Source organism: Phaeodactylum tricornutum, chromosome 20, assembly GCF_000150955.2.
Source record: "Phaeodactylum tricornutum CCAP 1055/1 chromosome 20, whole genome shotgun sequence".
Lineage (NCBI taxonomy): Eukaryota > Bacillariophyta > Bacillariophyceae > Surirellales > Neidiaceae > Phaeodactylum > Phaeodactylum tricornutum.
In genome coordinates this window covers 100,100-119,224 of record NC_011688.1, presented here as the reverse complement: position 1 = coordinate 119,224, position 19,125 = coordinate 100,100, and the positions used below count along the sequence as shown (strand labels likewise).

At 48.8% G+C, this 19,125-nt stretch overlaps 10 protein-coding genes across 10 annotated transcripts; 6 read left to right on the top strand and 4 right to left on the bottom strand.

Moving 5' to 3' along the window:
- Positions 1-210: 210 nt before the first annotated feature.
- PHATRDRAFT_15627 (predicted protein) lies at positions 211-1,158 on the bottom strand (the record flags this gene model as incomplete). Its single annotated transcript, XM_002183517.1, has 1 exon — positions 211-1,158. A coding segment is annotated over one exon (948 nt), but the record flags the coding sequence as incomplete, so codon positions are not given.
- Positions 1,159-2,790: 1,632 nt separating this feature from the next.
- PHATRDRAFT_15577 (predicted protein) lies at positions 2,791-3,222 on the bottom strand (the record flags this gene model as incomplete). Its single annotated transcript, XM_002183516.1, has 2 exons — positions 2,791-2,924; positions 3,120-3,222. Coding segments are annotated over 2 exons (237 nt in total), but the record flags the coding sequence as incomplete, so codon positions are not given.
- Positions 3,223-5,878: 2,656 nt separating this feature from the next.
- On the top strand, positions 5,879-6,697 carry PHATRDRAFT_39554 (predicted protein; the record flags this gene model as incomplete). Its single annotated transcript, XM_002183642.1, has 1 exon — positions 5,879-6,697. The coding sequence occupies one exon, from the start codon at positions 5,879-5,881 to the stop codon at positions 6,695-6,697; it is 819 nt and encodes a 272-aa protein (XP_002183678.1).
- A 544-nt stretch (positions 6,698-7,241) lies between these two features.
- PHATRDRAFT_30003 (predicted protein) lies at positions 7,242-8,032 on the top strand. Its single transcript, XM_002183641.1, has one exon. The coding sequence runs from the start codon at positions 7,375-7,377 to the stop codon at positions 7,987-7,989; it is 615 nt and encodes a 204-aa protein (XP_002183677.1). The 5' UTR covers positions 7,242-7,374; the 3' UTR covers positions 7,990-8,032.
- Positions 8,033-8,670: 638 nt separating this feature from the next.
- Positions 8,671-10,008, top strand: PHATRDRAFT_39552 (predicted protein; the record flags this gene model as incomplete). The annotated part of the gene is made up of 1 exon (XM_002183640.1): positions 8,671-10,008. The coding sequence occupies one exon, from the start codon at positions 8,671-8,673 to the stop codon at positions 10,006-10,008; it is 1,338 nt and encodes a 445-aa protein (XP_002183676.1).
- A 197-nt stretch (positions 10,009-10,205) lies between these two features.
- On the bottom strand, positions 10,206-11,237 carry PHATRDRAFT_48947 (predicted protein; the record flags this gene model as incomplete). The annotated part of the gene is made up of 1 exon (XM_002183515.1): positions 10,206-11,237. The coding sequence occupies one exon, from the start codon at positions 11,235-11,237 to the stop codon at positions 10,206-10,208; it is 1,032 nt and encodes a 343-aa protein (XP_002183551.1).
- An 874-nt stretch (positions 11,238-12,111) lies between these two features.
- Positions 12,112-13,555, top strand: PHATRDRAFT_48946 (2-hydroxyacid dehydrogenase; the record flags this gene model as incomplete). Its single annotated transcript, XM_002183639.1, has 2 exons — positions 12,112-12,953; positions 13,039-13,555. The coding sequence occupies exons 1-2, from the start codon at positions 12,217-12,219 to the stop codon at positions 13,553-13,555; spliced, it is 1,254 nt and encodes a 417-aa protein (XP_002183675.1). The 5' UTR covers positions 12,112-12,216.
- Positions 13,556-14,115: 560 nt separating this feature from the next.
- PHATRDRAFT_4402 (predicted protein) lies at positions 14,116-15,030 on the top strand (the record flags this gene model as incomplete). Its single annotated transcript, XM_002183638.1, has 2 exons — positions 14,116-14,733; positions 14,827-15,030. Coding segments are annotated over 2 exons (822 nt in total), but the record flags the coding sequence as incomplete, so codon positions are not given.
- A 362-nt stretch (positions 15,031-15,392) lies between these two features.
- Positions 15,393-17,095, top strand: PHATRDRAFT_48945 (predicted protein; the record flags this gene model as incomplete). The annotated part of the gene is made up of 2 exons (XM_002183637.1): positions 15,393-15,983; positions 16,056-17,095. The coding sequence occupies exons 1-2, from the start codon at positions 15,767-15,769 to the stop codon at positions 17,093-17,095; spliced, it is 1,257 nt and encodes a 418-aa protein (XP_002183673.1). The 5' UTR covers positions 15,393-15,766.
- Positions 17,096-17,221: 126 nt separating this feature from the next.
- PHATRDRAFT_48944 (predicted protein) lies at positions 17,222-18,417 on the bottom strand. The gene has a single exon (XM_002183514.1). The coding sequence runs from the start codon at positions 18,258-18,260 to the stop codon at positions 17,346-17,348; it is 915 nt and encodes a 304-aa protein (XP_002183550.1). The 5' UTR covers positions 18,261-18,417; the 3' UTR covers positions 17,222-17,345.
- Between the last annotated feature and the right edge of the window lie 708 nt (positions 18,418-19,125).

Genomic DNA, 19,125 nt, shown 5'->3' with positions numbered 1-19,125 from the left:
GGTTCGGGATGAGAGAAGAACATTCCCCTTTCTCGATACGGTACGGCGTGGTACTAGTACGATTGTTGGTTTGTCCCGTTTACACGCCGTAACGAATGGAAAGAATGTGGATCTCTTCATCGCCACTACAACTACCTACCAGCGCACAAATAGAGACTAACTGTACAACCTGTACATACAAACGAGTTCTTGCTGGAAGTGTATTTTTCCTTACTGCAGTCCAAACCCTTCACACTCAATAACAGCTCGTCCCAGACGCACTGCCAATTTGTTGTAATTCTCGCCATAGTCTGGCAACAGCAAAGTATTGAAACAGGTGTGGGACGAAGGGAGTTGGTCCGAGTCGGGTCCCGACTTTTGAATCTTGAAAGAAAGCTCCCCCAGTCCTCCAATGGGGGCTTTCGAAGATCCGGTCGCAAATTTCAGTAAATTCAGCCGTGTCTCGTGCGAAGTCTCTTCAACAAACTTCCAGAAGTTTCGAACCACAGCCGATTCCGAGTCGTATCCGCCTTCGTACTGCGTATTGGACATGAGAGCATTAAAGTCCAGCTCGGGCGTTCCAACAACTAGCAATTCGAGATCTTGAGGACGCAAAAGATCCAAACTAGAATTTTCCATGACGCGCATAAACCCCCTTTCGAAAGCTTCGTATTGAGGGTAAATGCTGTCCACCAGAAGCCATTTTACGTACAGGATCACGTACTCTTCCTTGTTGTCAGAGGTGACGGGAGTATCTATACCTCCGGGCTTTAGTTCCTTCCTTTTTTCTTCCCCCAGGTCGGTCCACGCAACGTCGAATGTCAGGCAAAACACATCTTCCACATCGTCGTCGCTGTAGTCCAACAAGTGTTGTAAGCCCGACTTGACCTCTTCGTCGACCATGTCTTCTAGCCCCAGGGGCAAGCCAAGCAGCTTCCGGTAGACTGCCTGGGGAAAGTGTACATCCAGCAGTACACTATTGTAAAGCGCGAGACCGACAAGAACACCAACGAGAAAGTATCCGTCATCATCCCAAATGCAATCCGAATTGAACCAAGTAATCCGGCTGTCATCGCCAAACCGATTCGACCACATCCCGCTATTTACGTCGAAAAGCTGAGCGCTCAAAAGCTGAAAGTATTCCCTCGTAACACCGCCAGCATCGATACCCTCCTCCCCTGTCAAGCAAGAGTACACGCAACGGTTGAGTCTATTCTGCTCAGCAGAAACAAAAAGGATGCCGCTTTAGAATCGCCTACCTTTAAATACGACTCGGAGTTTCTTTCGGAGATCATTTGGTTGTGCCTTGGAGATTTTCTTGAGTGTTTGTGGTAGCAGCTCTTGTCGATCGACTTCCAGCACGTAGAACGGATTTATTTCGTAGGTTTGCTCGGATAGGTTGAAAGTCGCTCCACTCGCAGCAGTCTTCAGCATATTCATTTCGCTTTCCATTTGCAGCATATTTCGTTTCGCATTAGGAGAAAACAAAAATGGATTATCGCAAAAGAAAAAGTCGGCAGCCCGTTGCTGTTTGTTTGCTCGCTTATACCGCACAAGATCGTCGAACATGACCCCGGGGGGTAAAGCTGCTACAGCATCGCTGTAAAAGTCCTCTGGTTGGGCGAGGGTATCCACCTGATCAGAAACACTGTAAAACCATCGAAGGACGCCGATAATGGCGGGAATAGGCCTTCTCTCAGCACCGGCTTCCACGGAAAGGGCTTTCTTAAGTTGTGTCAAAAGCGGTTTGACAAGAAGTCGAACAAAATCTTCTCTTGAAAAAATTGATTCGGCCCAAGTGATCAAGCCCCGGTAGCCTTCGTATGGCAAACTCAGAATGGTTTCGCATAAGGCAAGAATTAAGTCTCCTCTCCGATCAAATAAACTATCAGCTCGCTGCCACTCTACAAACAGCGGACAGTGCAAGTAGAGAAGCAAAAAGCGGACTTGTTCGGGGTACATTAAGCGCGCCTCATCCGCGCAAAGTGTGTCCAAACCACGTTGAATGCCTTTTTCGATTGCCAATGTAATTCGTTGGCGAAATGCTGGTACCTCAACATCGATCAATTTAAGGAAGAAGTCTTCGAATTCGCTAGGATCTAGAAAGAGGCTGTTGAGTACTGATGGCGTACTCAGGAGTTCTTCGGTTCGCGAAGCCAAATCATCGACAGCACTCAAATCGTCAGGTTGCTTCGTGCTAAGATTGCGAATCAGCTCTTCAACACTTTCGGCCAAGCAAAAAACACCATCCTCATCAATCGCCATTGGTATACTTGGTGAACTTCCTTCTAGATTGTTGGAAATTGCGACACAGAGATCGCCACCAGCAGCGATCAAATGAATGGCTTTGCTCTTCAAAGCAGGACGATTAACTGACACCTTGTCATCAAACACCCAAACGTCTCCGATATCGTCCAGAAGGAGAGTATGATTTGAGCCTGCTTCGGCCTTTACAAAGCGTCGACCATTTGCAGCATCTGCATGACTTAAAGCTGTAAGAGTACTAGTCCCTTTGATTTTGAGCCAGTCTATTCCCAACTGTCCATGAGCATTGCTTCCACAGACCAAAAGACCCCCAGAGCGCGTCACGAGAACGGTATGCGATGCTCCACATGCGGCATCCACCACCGCTACATCGGCCGCCAAGGAAATATGATCGCTATTTTCCAAGTACCCCCAATTTGTCAGTGGTTCCTTCAGTATCGATTCTGGATCCTTAATTGGTGTCATCTGCGTGCGAGGGACACGCATAGGAGTTGGGATTATAGCTGTCTCAGGGTACTCTCTTCCCACTTGTCCGAACAAATTTTCTCCCCAAGAAAATGCGGAGCCGTGCGCTGTTATGACAACAGCGTGTCGTTTCCCAGCCGACACTGCTACGAGAGGTAACTCCTCCAAAGCTGAAATGGGTGATGGAAGCTGCAAAGCTCGCCTACCATCCTGATCTGCGTTGGGAGCTCGACCGTACCCCGCGATGCATTCTACACCGCAAGCTAACAGTCCCATTCGGGATGTTAGGACAAGCGAAAAGCCGTCACCGCAGGCAATTTGTGTCGCCCGACGGCCCGGTCCTAAAGCAAAGACTGCCGGTCGACAGAAGTGCTGCTCGCTTTCGGGGGCCGTGGTGAGGTGTCGTTGACCAAGCTGTCCATTTTCATTACTACCCCATGTCAAAACAGCACCGTTGGCTCGTAACGCAGCCGTATGATTGGCGCCGCAACTGACTTGTGTAATTTGTGTCATAAAAGAGATGGATTCTATCACTATGGGCTTCGAAAGGAAATGTTGGAGGTTGTTCGTGTCCTCACCACCATCCTCTCGTCGATCAGGATCAACCGCTCCATCCGTATTATCGCCGCATGCCATAATCTGACCCGAAGAGGTCGCCACGACAGTGTGAGACTGGCCGACGGCCACCGAAACTACATCGCTACGACCAACTCGATCCGTTGAGGCTACAAGAGCGTCATTGACCGCTATCGTTGGCTCGGAATCATCGTGAAGGGTATGCAAGCCTTGACCCCAGGAATAGACCGTGGTAGATGGTCTTGGGCTCAACGTAGCTTCCGTTTCAGTGCAATCAATCTCCATCTCATCAGGGGACGCCAATGATGCTGACGACGAAAACAAAACAGACCGACGAGCCGCATCCAGTTTCGAGAAAGAGAGACGAGTCAGCAGAATCGGTATCTCTTGTTTCTCGCACGCCAGTGTAGCCCAAATGATTTCTATTGCTTCTTCGTCGTTACTACTGCTCCCTTTCATATCGTCTCGTACTCTGGAATCTTCTACAATCGTGCTATCACTGCCACCTCGTGGATTCACTTTTGTTGCAGTGTTTCCAGTGTCTGGCAAGGACGAACGCGTACCGCCTAGAGACGTGGCGCGTACCGTACCGTGCAAGTCCATGTCAACCCGGGGACCTTGGATTTGCTCCGCACGCCGACGCGAGGCCAATAGTGTTGATGTCCGACGGCGCGTAATGAGCCTTGTGGGCGGAGCGGCAGAATTGTCCAGATTGGAAATAATTTCCGTATCTCGTTCACTGCGATCCGCAGACTCGTCTCTATAGCTGTTTGTATCGGCTCTACATGACTCTTTGGTATCTGCGGATGCCACTGATGAAGACACGACCGTGGGTGATTGCAAAGAAGCGTTCGAGCATTCACGACGTCGGCTTAGCTCTCGTTGCAAGAGTCCCAAAGGCATCCGGGACGAGTGAGAAAGTTCTGCCGTACGCAAACGTTCCGAAAGAGCTGTAGATGAAATGGCTACTAGTACCGTAGAAGGCTGCTGCGGAAGATTCTCTGACGAATGGTCTGGTTCAAGTAGCTGCGGTCCCACAATTGCGGATTCTAGTCGCGTACGAATACTGCCCAGCGTGGTGCGGATGGAATCAAACACCGCTCGTCCCGAAGCCGCAACCGGGGGAAGGAGCATCGCGGGAGTCTCTAAATGATCCTCAATTTGCTGTAAGTCAACCGCGATGGACTGCATCAACTCCCGACTGCCGCCCGGAGAAGACGGGATGCCATCGTTGCCATCGTGCAGTGACGAAGACGAGCCTGGCATGCGATCGTCTTCGCTCATTTTTACAGGCCGGTGGATAGACGTTGCCTTTCTTCTTTGTTGATTTTATTGTACCGAGACCCTATGCAATAGGAGAGTACACCTAGGTCTTACCATCAGAAAAAAAGAAGTTCGAAATGCTAGTAGAAAGGCGAAGCACTAACTGTGAAAAGCACTGCCATCGCGATCCGGATCGCACATGTGGACGAGCTCGCTCAATGTCAAAACCTCCTTACGACTGTGAATTGAGCTTTAAACATTTAAAATTTATTCAAAATCATGTTTTTCAAGATTCCGGGCTGTGTTGGTTCCTCGCTGAAAGACCTAACCATCGATCGGTGCTAACAGTAAGGACAAATTGAACGACGTTTACAATCTCAATGTCAGTGGGCAATGCAGAGAGAACGTAGATGAGCCGACTTGTTCTCACCGCCTCTTCCAATGCCATCCAGGGGACTAATAAACAAATAAAATTGACCACCGATAATTTACTAGAAACTCTGCTTGGTGTGGATATTTCTTCACTCGTAGACTTGATATCTAATTTCGCTATTAATTAACCCTTTCCTTTGCAGCCCGGTCAAGAAACAACATTGTCGGTCCATCCCCAAAGGACCTACCGAGACGACGCGAAAGGACTGTATATGTGATAGGTATCTAAAAATGGAGCGATGAGACCCACGCGAAAGAAGGATAGCTCCTGACAAGTGAAAGGACTAACCCAAAGTTTTTTGGGCATAACGTATGACGACCGACCGTCTGGCCGGAGGCCACCTCCCTCCCTACCAAATAACACTTCACACCATTAGTCCCGCCTTCTCATCACAAACTGCCATAAGTGCATATAATTCACGACCAAGATACAAGACACGCGAAAGATAAAAGCTCCTGCAGAAGTGAACTCTAGTGCTAACAGCAACATACGAAATGGAACGAATCGTGAAGTAGGACAAACCAAGGGCTGTTTAAAGCGGTCATCGGAATCTCTCAGGCATATTACTCATTTGACCAAGGCTTATTGCATTTATGTCTTGGGCGTCTTTTTTCATCCCAAAAAAGTCACTGACGGTGCTGCCGTAGAACATCTGCGATAGGCAGATGACAAAATGGAGATAAATGAAGTTCTAATTCCAATTCTTATTCACTGTGAATTCCTATATAGCTTTTCAGAAAGTCTTTTCGTTCCAAGCATCCGAGGCCACATCATCGCAATCTACATCAATCTGAGCACGAAAGCTCCTTTCACGATCATAACAATCTCGCTCTCTACTCACCGATAACTCTGCTTGCTTCCTCTCTCATCTGTCAATCAGTAGGTTAATCGATCGATATGAACACCATCGCTTTCGTTGCCCTGGCTTTCGCCTTTACCTCTGCGACAGCAGTAGACGTCAGTGTCAAAGTTCTCGGCATACACGAAAATAGAGGACTATGCCACAACGATATGGATGTGATCAATTCGCGCGTCCAAGGTGCATTGAACAACATCCTGGAAGCCCACGAGCTCGATGCCATCGGAGAGTTTGACACGGACACAAACGACGATGGCCGAATGCTCCGCAATTCACGCGCCAATAGTCTCTGCAACTGTCGCATCAACAGATCATTGTGCTTCATGTTTTGTTCACCGTCGCAGCGCTTCAATCGTCGCGCGCGGGATGTAGAAAACAAAGAAGATCGCGAGCTTACATCTTCCTCTATCTTTGCTGATGATGAAAAGAGCTCCAAGGACGACTCTAAGGACTCTAAGGACTCCAAGGACAACTCTAAAGACTCCAAGGACGACTCTATAGACTCCAAAGACGACTCCAAGGACTCCAAAAACGACTCCAAGGACGACTCCGAAGATCCCAAGGAATTTCTTGCGGAAGAAGATGACGAGTTCCTGGACGGAACAAGCGAGAAGCAGACGAATGGAGAGGAGGATTTGGAAATGGACTTGGACCTGCCAGCTCTTACCAAAACTCTGGCGAATGCGCCCTCAGATTTGTCTCTATCAGAGCAAATCGAGAATGACATCATAGAAGTTATTCCTGCTGTCTACCTGGCCCTCGCTTACAATGACGACATAGGACTGGGATGCCAACTGACTCTCCGCAAAATGATTCGACACAGGGAACTCGAAGTGTACGCTTCTGTGGATGCATAAACAATTGGTACTTACTGTATGGCACAATCAAGCGAATTCGGCATGTATTTACATCCGCTTGATGCTACTCAAACTTTCCAGTAGTTGTGAAAATATAAGCATAGCAAAAGTTACCGAAAGACGACGCGTACTGACGGAACTAACTTGCTTAGCTTTTGACAAATCATTTCCAGCGCCCTGACCATAGGGCGCGAAGGAGACACTGTCCTGTCCGTCCACAGAGCGGTGGATTTTACTGTTCCATCCACGAAGCACACTCTGCTTTCACTACTGACCGTGACGTGGATTGGAAAATCCCCACATATCGGTAGTTTCATTGACGAAAGACTGGAATTTGGAATTTCAGTTAGCTGTGAAAAGAATTTCCTCAACCCCGTAGATTAATAGTAGAAGGGTTGTCGACTCCTTCGATTCTGATCGTTTTCCGCTGGGTTCCGCCCGCATCTTTGGCCGAACGCGCAGATCTACTACTCTACTAGTTGAGCAGAGACGCAGAGACCTTGCTAGTCGCTACCGAGGACGAAGGCGACAATAAAAAAAGACTGCCGCTGTGACTGGTTCAGAACAAACACATAGCTAGCGTCCAACGACGATCGTCTCCACTCGTCTCTTCTGTTTATCAACATTTGAGCCTTCCTCATCCCCAGCACTAGACAATATATTTCTAGTCCCTCGCCATGTCCATATTGGAGTACAACGGCGCCGCCATGATTGCCATGGCGGGCAAGGATTGTGTCGGCATCGCGGCGGATCGTCGTTTGGGTGTACAGCTGCAGACAGTCGCGACCGACTTCAACAAAGTCTTTGCCATGGGACCTAAATCGTACGTGGGTCTCGCTGGACTCGCGACGGACGTACAAACGCTCAAGAATATCCTCGAATTTCGTAAAAATCTGTACGAGCTCAAGGAAGAACGAGAGATGAGTCCGGCGACGCTTTCGCACTTGCTTTCGACATTACTGTACGAAAAACGCTTTGGTCCTTATTTTGTGGAGCCGATTGTGGCCGGTTTGAATGAAAAGAACAAGCCGTTTCTTTCCGCTATGGATTTGATCGGCGCGCCGGTGCAAGCGGACGACTTTGTTGTTTCGGGAACATGCACCGGGAATCTGTACGGAATGTGCGAAAGTCTGTACCGACCGGATTTGGAACCGGAAGAGTTGTTCGAGACAATTGCCCAGGCTCTGCTGAGCTCGGTGGACCGAGACGCCATTTCGGGATGGGGCGGTGTCGTTCATATCATTACTAAAGATGGCGTAACAACGAAGGAGCTGAAGGGACGTCAAGATTAGTGTAGCACGGAGATATACTTATGAAACAAAATATTACTCCTTCTGAAAACCTACCTTACTTATGATGGCTATAGAAGGCGTGTACTTGGCGCGCTGCCACAGCGTCCATCAATCCAGGTCGGTGCGCTTCGACCATTTTCAGCAAATGACCAACGAAATACGGTGATGGCAGCGACAACGCAATGTAGGTCACTGACAGTTCACCATTGTTCTATCAGATACTGTTAGTACCGTTTCTTGGCATTACGTGACAATCATCCTCCGGGGAGAGCTAGCTAAAATTGTAGAGCTACATCCCATTGTCAGTCACTGTCAGTCAGCTACGGGATGTCCTGTCCTGGAAAATGTTGAAGGGTGCGCGAGACCCAACCGGCGTGCATATTCCTTAAGTATTGAAATCCACTTTGTTAGATAGAGCTTCCTTGCCTAAAATAAATAAGGAAACTAGATTCTGTGTCCGATGATACGCATGAGCAAACATTGCCCTGACCGTGTGGTGACCATAGAAAAAGCGCTCAACGGCCGACCTCCGCATGTCATCAGCACGTTTTGTGAGAGCTGCTTCCCATCGAAACTCCCACCACGGAAGAACAAACGATCAACACTCACCCTCCATCTCTCGCACTGTTCCAGCTTCCAACCCGACAGAGAGTAACAAAAGTGTTCCTTGAGCAAATTGTCATGGCAAGCTTACAGGAATTTGACCGAAGCACCTTGCTGCGACAACCAAGTTCCTCAGGCTGTCGGAGGAGGACCCCTTCGACTTGGCTGATGTTCACATTTACAGTTGGTAGTCTGTTTCTGAGTCTACTCACGGAGAATTCGCTGGCGGAGGCCGCTTTGGTGAATGGCAACCCGCTGATACGAGGGAACCCCGTCGAGGGTACAACAGCACGCCAACGTCGTCAACAAAATGACCAGAACGGGGACAACCAAAACATCGGTGTGGAGCATACTCCTGTTGTCTCCGTGCTAGAGGAAATTTCTGCCGTGTCGCTGACGTTTTCAGTGGCCTTTCCAGACGACGAATATTCGGCTGTCACACTCGAAACGCGGGGAAATGCTGCTCAGCAAGGTGTACTGGAGGCTGTCGTGCAAGTCTTGTGTGAATCGGTTCGCGTTGTCCACGGAAGTGCAAACGTTTGCGATCCTGAACCCCAAGCACGGTTTTTTCAGTCCAACTATGACGTTTCCAGTCTAGACGCCGATCCGAACGTTATTGTGACGACAGTGAGTAGCGCGAACATGTCCTGGAGTACTTGGGATGTTACTTACACCGTCCAAGACTTGGGCCAAGATATGTTCAATATGATACCACCAGAGAAAAGCGACAATGCTTTTCTGGTCGCCCTGGAAATGTTACAGGAAGGTATCCAACTCGCTTTGGACATTTCCATTATGGAAGAAGCATTCAATATGCTTCTGCGAGATTCGGTCGAAACACGGGCCGTCGCTAGCCCGATTGGTCAAGAAGAGACCATCTTCGCCTCTCTCCCGGAATCCTCCTCTATTTCGATCAGCGACTTTACTCCTCGCATGTGGAATGGACTGCGATTTGGTGGAGTTGCCATTCTAAGCCTGACTTTCCTTGGTTACGCTGCGTTAGTGTACCTAAGTGCGAACCGACGGAAAAATATCCTGTTGCAACTAGCTCATCAGCGAAAAATGGATCATATCGTGCTGCAAACACCAGACGGAGTCGACGCGCTGTTGGCACAGTCGGCTCAATTTTCTATGCCACCTCATCTGCAGAGTCAACCGGCAATAGGGGATTCCAACGATTCGGAAGGAGAAGACGACGAAGAGGAGGACAACGACTCCTTTCGGCTACCAAGCCATCTGCGTCTGCCGAGTCCACCTCCAACGCCATCTCGCTCGTCTCCACGAGACGTCGGATCAAAAGTAGTGTATTCTCAGCGAACTTTGACTCCACCGTCAATTGCAGCGCTTTCGTCGCCAGCTCTGGGTTGGACACATTTCGCAAACAACATTTTTGAAAGCGATATTGATGAGCCATGACGCGTTTAAACCTTACTCTGGTTTTGGGCTATTCAAAGTAGCAGCGCAGTCTTCATATTAGATTACGTTGGTCCAATGTGTGTATGTGACGAGCTAGTATCGCAAGGCGCGTCAAACACGGCAAAGATAGCAAAGGTTTAAAAAGTTTGGTTGTTTTCATACTGTGTGCCCTACGAAACCATTTGTGGCGAACAAAACTACAGCAATACAACGCCGACCTGGTTTGGAGGCATCTCCGGACAGGACCAATTGTAAATGTAGTACTGCAGCTTACCGTCACCAATACCAAACTTGAGAGGCTCCAGAAATTTTTGATTTTCCATCAAATCCAAAGCGTTGAAAACATCAGAACCCGTCTTTTTCGCCAAAATTAAAGCATCCTTCATGAGATCCACCAGCGGCACAGATGTAGCAACATTGTAGTACGAATAGGCCGCATGTAAGGTATCGTCGTGGTGTAGGATACTACTGGGCAAGTGGTAAAATGACAGAAAATCGGTCAAAGTTCCGTCCTTGCTTTCCACAACGTAAGAGCTGATAACGTTTTCGCGCGGCAGCAACCAATGTTCCACTTCTTCTAGTGTAAAAAGGACTTTGAGATGAAATTTGCTCAAATATTCCTGCATCAGTGTGTGCACACCTTCCACATCTTTCATCTCCATAGCCCGCAAACCAGGGGTGTGTGGTTCGGTCGGTAGCTTGTACAGCTTTTGCATGCGGGCCATAGTCATACGGTGTCCAAGTCTGGAAAATCCCACGTTGACGAGCTTTTTTGGATTGAGCGAGCGGTGATGGTACCGGGCCGAAGCGACCGGCACGGGCAGGACGGTACCGGCAGTATAGACGGCTTGAAACACTCCGGTGAGATTTACGCGGCGAGTAATCTCCTTGATGAGGACAGGGGCGAGCCGCTTGGCGCGTAGCTTTTTGTGTACGCACAGAAAGTTAATTTCTACAATGGGAATGTCCTTCGTGTACACCTGCACCCGCGCCGGAACGGCAGAAATAAAGGCAACCAGTTTTTTAGTGGAAGAACTCCGGACACCGAACAAGAGTTCCTTACGAAATTCGGGAGGTGTCAATGCCCAGAGCAAGAATTCTTGGCTGTAATCAAATCGGAATAGGGCGTCATCGTCTTCGACGTAGTTGTTCGCAAGTAGATTGTAAAGCTCGAGTCGCTCCGTCTCATTTTGCACATCAAGATCGCTCCATTCGAAACCAGCAGGCATTGAGAAAGGCTCCTGTCGAATCTCGGAGGCTGGCTTATTTGGTGTAATGGGACCCTCTAGGGAGTCGGTTCGACCTCCGTGAGGCATGGGCTGTCGCAGCAAAAGCGTTTTAGAGTGTTAGGGCGATTTTGAAACAAAAGAAAACGTGGCTGGTCCAGCTCGCTAGCCCCGTACCTGAGTATCCCAAAAGGCGTGTTTTGACACTTCGTCATCCTCCGCAGCACCACCAGATTGTACATGCTCTACGATCTTTTGAGAGCTGGAAGCCTGGAGATTCTGGTTCTTCATCATTTCGATGATTGCTGCCTCGGTCGGTGACAGATTGCTTGCTTTGTCGTCTTTACTGTCCTTCATGTTCCTATTTCCAAGGCGACACGTTTGGGTATGTACTCAACTCACGCACGCTACGGTTAAATCAATATGCTCTCTCGGTGAATCGGAAACAACTCTTACTTCCAAGTTGTAAAAAATGGAAAAGTAAGGTGCGCGTTTGTTGTTGAAACCGATGCTAATGCGTCGTTTATTGGACGGTATTGACAATACTTTGCATAGACAAAGATTGTTAACAGTGCCATTGTGGCCTTTCGAGAAAGCCATTTCATTTTTCAAGGGACGCGGACCAAGCCAGACGGAAATCTGGCCTCCGCAATTTCGTTTACAGTGACATGATATGGATGTGTCCGAGATGTAGGTAATTGCAGTACAACTGACAGTGAGAGGGTAGTTGAGTCTAGTGAGTCGATCCATGGAGTTGCATGCGGCACTCGGCTACCGAAAGATCGCGCGTGGCGCGAACGTCAACACGACATCACCATATCCGGTTGCCGTCCGTCACGATCAAGGACGAAACACAGAAACCGCACTTTCTCGTTCTCTCTATCCCTTGTCAAGGCTTGGTGGAGTTTTTTGCAAGTACGGTATTTATTCTTAGTCCTAGATAGTCTGCTTATCCCCATTCAAGATCGTGCATCAGCAAGCAATGTTAGCTGCTCCTTCTCTGCTTCGATCTGCGGTTCGCACGACGGTATCTCGCCGGGGGATCGCCTGGTACCACTCATCCGCCGCACTGTTTGTCGACGACGACAATAAGTCCCAGAGCAGCCCGAACGTCAAAACATACTGGGCCGATCCTCAGCTCCGCCAGTACAAATTTTGGAATCGCTATGATAAAACCAATCAAGGAAAGTATCAGTACTTGATCGACTTTTCTCCCGAATCGATTCAAAAGGAAGCTAAGATACTGTCGCTTTCGGATCCCGACGACGCGGCCAACCAGCCCTTACACAATGGTTCCTTGCCGATGGGTGCGTCTCTCATGGGGATTGGTACCACCTTGGCCGATTTTGAGCCTTACCGGGATGCCAAACCCAATGTACTGTTTGTCAGTCCCAGTTGTCCCCGGGCTCCCGCCGTCTTGCCCCTCGTACTCGCTGCCTTTCCCTCCATTGAATGGATCCATTGTCGCTCGGCAGGCATAGATTTCATCGAAAGTGACGAATTTACCGAACTCGCCACAAGTATGAGTATTCCAGTCACCAATGCCAAAGGACAATTCAGTAGTTCCTTGGCGGAATACGCTCTCATGGCCTGCTCGTACTTTGCCAAGGACTTGCCGAGACTCATGCGCAACCAGAAAAACCGCAATTGGGAGAAGTACGACGTCGAGGAACTTCGTGGTAAAACGCTCGGTGTGGTCGGCTACGGAGACATTGGACGGTACGTGATTTTCTATTATGAAAGGGCGGCGATCGTGTTGATTCTCCAAGCACTCCGTCTCACTAGTATTTCTGTGGCGCACTAGTGCCTGCGCAAAGCTCGCCACCGTGTACGGAATGCGTATTATTGCGCTCCGTCGTCATCCCTTCCTGTCCAAAGACGATCCCTATTGTGACGTTGTTTACGGCCGCGACAAGGCCAGTCTCAATCGTCTCATGAGTGAATCCGATTACATCATTTGCTCGGCGCCGTCGACGGTCGAAACGCGCGGAATGGTCAATGCAGATGCCTTCAATGCAGTCAAAAAGAACGCGGTATTTATCAATTTGGGACGTGGACCCGTCGTGGATGAACAAGCTTTGATTGAAGCCCTCCAAACGGGAAAACTCCGAGGCGCCGCTCTGGATGTCTTTACCGAAGAGCCATTGCCGAGTTCGTCCACCATGTGGGACCTGCCGAACGTACTGATTAGTCCACACAATATGGATCAAACATCAACCTTTATGCACGAGGCGACCGAATTCTTTTTACACGAAAATTTGCCGCGGTTCATGGTCGGTGAAGATTTGTTGAACCCCGTAGACCCCACGCTGGGGTATTAAAACCGGAATAAATGTTTCCACGTTCACTTGCAGGTAGGCTTTCCATTCAACATTCTAGGTATGATATAAAATTTCTAGCCTTCTGAAGCCTTGAAAAGAGCAAGATTGTTTTTACATGAAAACAGTTAGTCCCTGACGATAGAAGACTTCTATTGACATGTAAGGATGTGAATTCTTGTCTGGCCTGCGTTCGGTCAGATTCTTGTCCGCAACTCTAGCCATTCACAGTTTGACGTGCCGACTGCCAGGAATTCAGACTCATCCTTCTTAGAGTTAAAAGTGTTCTTTATCGTTACTGCCATAAAACTTTGCAACATTTTCCGTCGCCATGGCCGATAAGACGACCAAGCTCGTTGCCGCTGACCCTGCGAGTGGTGTCAAGGTAAATGCTGGTATCATAGCTCAGCCCTTTCGGGACGAAATTAAGCAGAAGGTAGAGCAACTCAAAGCAAAAGGGATTGGTACGTGCCGGCTATTTCGTCGCCCTTCGATTCTAACGTTGCATCTGCAGAAGTACCTTGCTGACCAACAACCTTGTTATCTCTGTATTTAAAGAGGCTCCGCTCTTGGTGGGATTGCTGGCGAATAAGGATCCGGCTGCGAAAAAGTATGCCGAATGGACTGGCAAGGCGTGCCGGGCCGACGGACTCCGCTACGAGCTACGCGTACTGGATGACCCCATTGATGTCGAAGCAGCGTTAATGGACGCGAATGACGACCCGCGTGTACACGGAATTATCGTCTACTATCCCATCTTTGGTCAAGAGGAATCCTTTTCTGGTGCAAGCCAGGATGACTACCTACGAGACTCCGTCAGTTTCAAATGTGACGTCGAAGGCTTGTGTCATACGTACCGAACGAATCTTTACCGCAACGTTCGGTACTTGGATTACCCGAGCAATACAGAAAAGTGTTTGCTACCCTGCACGGCTCTATCTGTTGTAAAGATTCTGGAGGAGTGTCCCGGATGCTACGACATGACGAGGCCTCTGGGCAAGCGCAACGAAGGAAAAACCATCACGGTCATCAACCGTTCTGAAATTGTAGGCCGTCCTTTGGCTGCCATGCTCTCCAATGATGGAGCAGACGTTTATTCGGTAGATGTCAACTCAATCTATTTGTTTACGGGTGGACGATTGCATAAAGTAGACGAAACACCCGAGTCTTGTGTTCGAAAGGTGCGTCTTTGTTGAACTCATTTGTTGATAAGATTTGCTTGTATGATGATGCCTCACCAATTTTTTCTCATCCTTTACGACTTGATATTGCAGTCCTCCGTTATTATCACGGGAGTGCCAACGAAGTCCTATCGACTTCCAACGGAATGGATCCAGGAACATACGACGGTAGTAAACGTTTCGTCATTCAAGAATGTGGACGAAGAGGCTCTCTTAAAGATTCCTGGGGTGGTCTACGTCCCACTGGTCGGAAAAGTCACGGTTGCCATGTTGGAAAGAAATTTAATGCGATTGTACGAACAGTTTCACCAGCACGATGTTCGACATCGCCAAGCGGGGCAGATGGAGAAACCATGGTATACGCATCCGATTCACTTGTATACGGCTGTTGCTGTGACAGGTTTGTTGGCGCTTGAATTGTTTCGGAAATAACACATATCCCGTGAGTCAGGACCACCGAGAATCCCCTTGCATAAATTCTCTAGAACCTGTGATCCAACACACTAGATTGTCATGTATAGTGCTTTCGAACCGCTATTCCCATCCTCTACGAGAGCAAGCTACCGAAGCATTCGGGCGTTCCCTGATTCGAAACGGAGGTAACTGCGCTGTTTCCTTGTCTTCTAGGCGAGAAACGATGGTTACTTTCGTTGCCTAACGAAAAGTAATGACGGTTGAGATAGCTTCTGATGAAATTCAGAGTCACTTCCCGGCAAAAGCGAGTGTGACAATTTTCAAGAAACGGAATCTACTGGGGGGTTTTGAAATTTCAAATTGTCTGTGCTCAATCGAGCCTTGACCGTAGGACCGCTGTTGACGATGATGGTGCGTGAGGAGCGGCAGATAGATGGCAAACATAGGTGCATACGTACCTGGCGGAGCTGCACCACGACGGCAATGGACAGGAAGCCGATCGCCCCTTGTCAACGTTTTTGGACTGCTATTAAACATAATGTGCTCATCATGTTTGTCAGTTTGATAATGTCCACGCTCCGAAAGACCCTCATTTTTTCACTTGTTCCTTTCGACCCCCATGATGTCGTCAATAAAGTACGAAAGCCGTAAAACGAACAAAAAGTCACCGAAGCGGAAAAGTATGACAACAATACGCCGTCTCTCCGACTCAGACGTCCGGTCAATCTTCGAGTGCCTTCACGAAGGCCTTCCTCCTCCACCTCATCTGAAGTTTACAATTGTTCCCGTTGGTGCCAACGGGTTGAAGCTTTCGCCCCCATCTTTTGAATTTGCAGGTACGTTCAAGAAACTGTAAAAGTGTGTGGCCCTTCTTGATAAATCGCGCCTCATTCGTATTTTGGTGACAGATGGCCTTTACGTTCTTCTTCGTCCCGAAAAGAAGAAGAAAAACAACGTTGACCGCCCGGAACCTCCTACTCATCTCCATCACTTGTTGATGACCAACGTTCCGGCCGAAACTTGTCCATGGTCTCTTTCTGGACCACAATTTCCCCAGCCGACAGCCATTCAACAGCGTTACGCGTATCCGAAAGGCCGTGTCGAATACAGTAGCCGTAAAGGAGCTGCGCTTTGGACGATGTATGGAGCTGATGGAAGAGAAGACCAGGAATATCGGCTACTGCATGTGTATTTTTCTGCTAAACGCGCGGTCAATCGCGGCATGAGCGTGGAGGGAGATTTTCTTCCAATGGAATCCCCGACTAAGCGCGCCAAGCGCTCGCCGACACGCAACGAGCCCGATTTGCCATTCTTTCGAAATGTTCGTCACCAACAGTCTCCGGCTATTACAGCTTCTTCAGTAAGCCACTCTTCTTTCTGTGGCTCGCCCCTTTCGTTCGACACATTGCCACCGTCTCCCACACACGCGTCGTACGAGTATGAGCACTTGCTCCGTTCGACCCCTCCACCTTTCGTTACACCCATGTTTCGGCGGAGTCCTCTCGACCCTTTGGACGCACCTTCCGGTTTTTTGACGCCTAGCCCTTTTCGACCGGCCAGCTCCTTAAGCGTACATCAAACTGAGATTGAAAGAAAAGACAGCGAACCCTTCCCTTATTGTGATATCGACAAATCAATGGAGGAAATTGATTCGTATTGGAATGATCCATTGCTCAGTATTATGCTGAAACCTAGCCAGGATGCCGAGGCATGTACAACGCAAGCTGCTCCGGGGCCCGTCCGGTCGTTCCAAGCTCGTCTCGAAACTCTACAGGAGAGCTTTCGGGAGATTATCTTCGCCGCTTCGGACAGTGAACAGCCCGCCTTGGTTAGTCTGCTAGCATCTTGGGCCCGGCAAGTTGCGCGCGACCCCTTGACTAGTCTTCACGCAGTCGTATCTGCCGAAGACGATTCCACAACATCAACTTCGCCGACGGTCGAAGTATAGCTAACTGTAAGCAATTTACTACTTCTAGGAAAATATTACTGCGCCCATGGCGAACTGTTCGTGGATCAGTTGATTTACAGCTTTTCATCAAACCTTGGACGCCACAAAATATCAATACAAAGAATTAGAAATTTATGTTATTGTGATAGTGTATGCATCAAAAGGGTGTTTGGGCAAAAGCGCACAGCAAGACTGCCATGCTTTGTGGGAACCCAGGAGAAAGAATCAAAAATGAGGCGGAGACAACCGGCTATACGTCGGCCGCAGCCTTGCGTCGGGATCGAAAGCGCATTGTTTTGCGGTTAGCCGATTCCACGATGTTCTCCAAGGCAAGTGCCGGCAAAAAGGCACGAGTCATGCTACGCTCTCGTTTCGATTTGTCGGCGAGTTTCGAAGCAATTTTGAGTTCATCTTCGGTGGCCCCGAAACAAAAGGACAAAATGTTCCGGCGAGCGTAGTAGTTAAGCATGAGTTGTCGCGGTTTACGGCGAGGAGGTCGTGATGTTTCGTATTCGTCCAGCGAAATGGCTTCCATTTCTTGGTACTCCCAATCCAAACTGATCGGAGGTCCATACGAAACGCAGGGGTTGTCACCGATGCACTGATCGTAGGCACGTACAATGATTTGGTGAAAGGTTACGTGCCTTGGACGAGCTTCCACTCGCGGAGCGGCTGTTCGTACCCGTTGGTGAATTTCTTCGAGATTGGGCTTTGGCAATGTCTTCCAAGCACATCGTTTGTTCTTGGTAAGAACAGGAATCTCTTGCGGAGAGTAGGGTTTCAAACAGGGCTTGGGGGGATCAGAGCGGATGGATCTGGAACCCTGGTTTGTTGAATCGAGCCTTCCCGGTACGGGCGAAACCCGCTTTTCCGACTCTTTCGTAGAGGAAGAATCCGATCGCTCATCTACTACTCCTAATGTACATGCAGCCATCATCCGAGTCGAACTACTGCGAGTGACTTCCGATGTCTTTTCCACTTCGTCTTCGTCCGCGTGCTCGTCTTCCGAGCTCTCGCTTTCCGATACGGCGACTCCATCGTCGCTAAACTCTGTTACTTGCGTGCATTGACTAATTCCTCTCGGCACACCACGCAACATGGGTTTGACGGGAAGCTCTGGAACGTGTACTTCCGAACTTGTGACGGCGTGTACTTGGCCCGTCATGACAGTGGCAACGTGAATACAGTGTGCGTGTGTGTGTTTGCGTTTATGGTATATCTACAATACACTACGTACGCTGTATAGCTGTAGAGAGGAAATGCAGGCACTACTGTGGCGATGTAAGAGATAGGGTATACGGGTTCGACCTCCCTTTACTACGCACAAACACGGGGTGAAATGTCTGTGTATCTTCTTGGCGTAAAAGTCGTTCGTAGAGAAACGGAACTCCAGGCGAAACAGATGCAGAGCTCTTCCGTCCCGCTAGTTCCTTCTCAAGAGCGGGAAGCACGTCATAAATGTAAGTTCTGTCAAGACCAACGCGGAATAAAAGCTGTGGCACAGCCCAACATTGTCCGTTAAGAGAATGAAATGACGTCGAAGGATAAATGATTTACCCGTTGAGAGCAAGCAAGAGCTGAAATATTCCTCCAAAAGAAATCACTGTTTCTAGTACATTTATTGCGTTTCTGAGTATTGATTATTGGTCTAAGGCAAAACTTGAAAAGTGAGAATAGATAATATCAATGGAGAGTTGGGTAATAAGTAGATAAGAACCGTTTATTTGAAAACATACTGCAGATATTGCTACGTCATCGTCGACGGCACCCATCAAAGTGCCGGAAGAGAGACAATGACGGCATTGACGAAAGCTGACCGAATGTCGACGCAACGACGGAGGGTCGTCCAGTACTCGACGCAGCATTCGAGATAAGAACGAAACACGACTTCTGTGTCGGCAAACCCTGGACCTGTCACTGATTGGAACGCGAATGACCATGGCGATTTCATTTCGGAACGATATACGCAGCTATCCTAGTGTTCTCTGACGCTTTCTACTGTTCTTTCTGGGAACCTTAATGCTGGAATC

Coding starts and splice junctions, on each gene's coding strand:
- PHATRDRAFT_30003 (XM_002183641.1), top strand. CDS start 7,375: ATGTCCATATTGGAGTACAACGGCGCCGCCATGATTGCCATGGCGGGC.
- PHATRDRAFT_48944 (XM_002183514.1), bottom strand. CDS start 18,260: ATGACGGGCCAAGTACACGCCGTCACAAGTTCGGAAGTACACGTTCCA.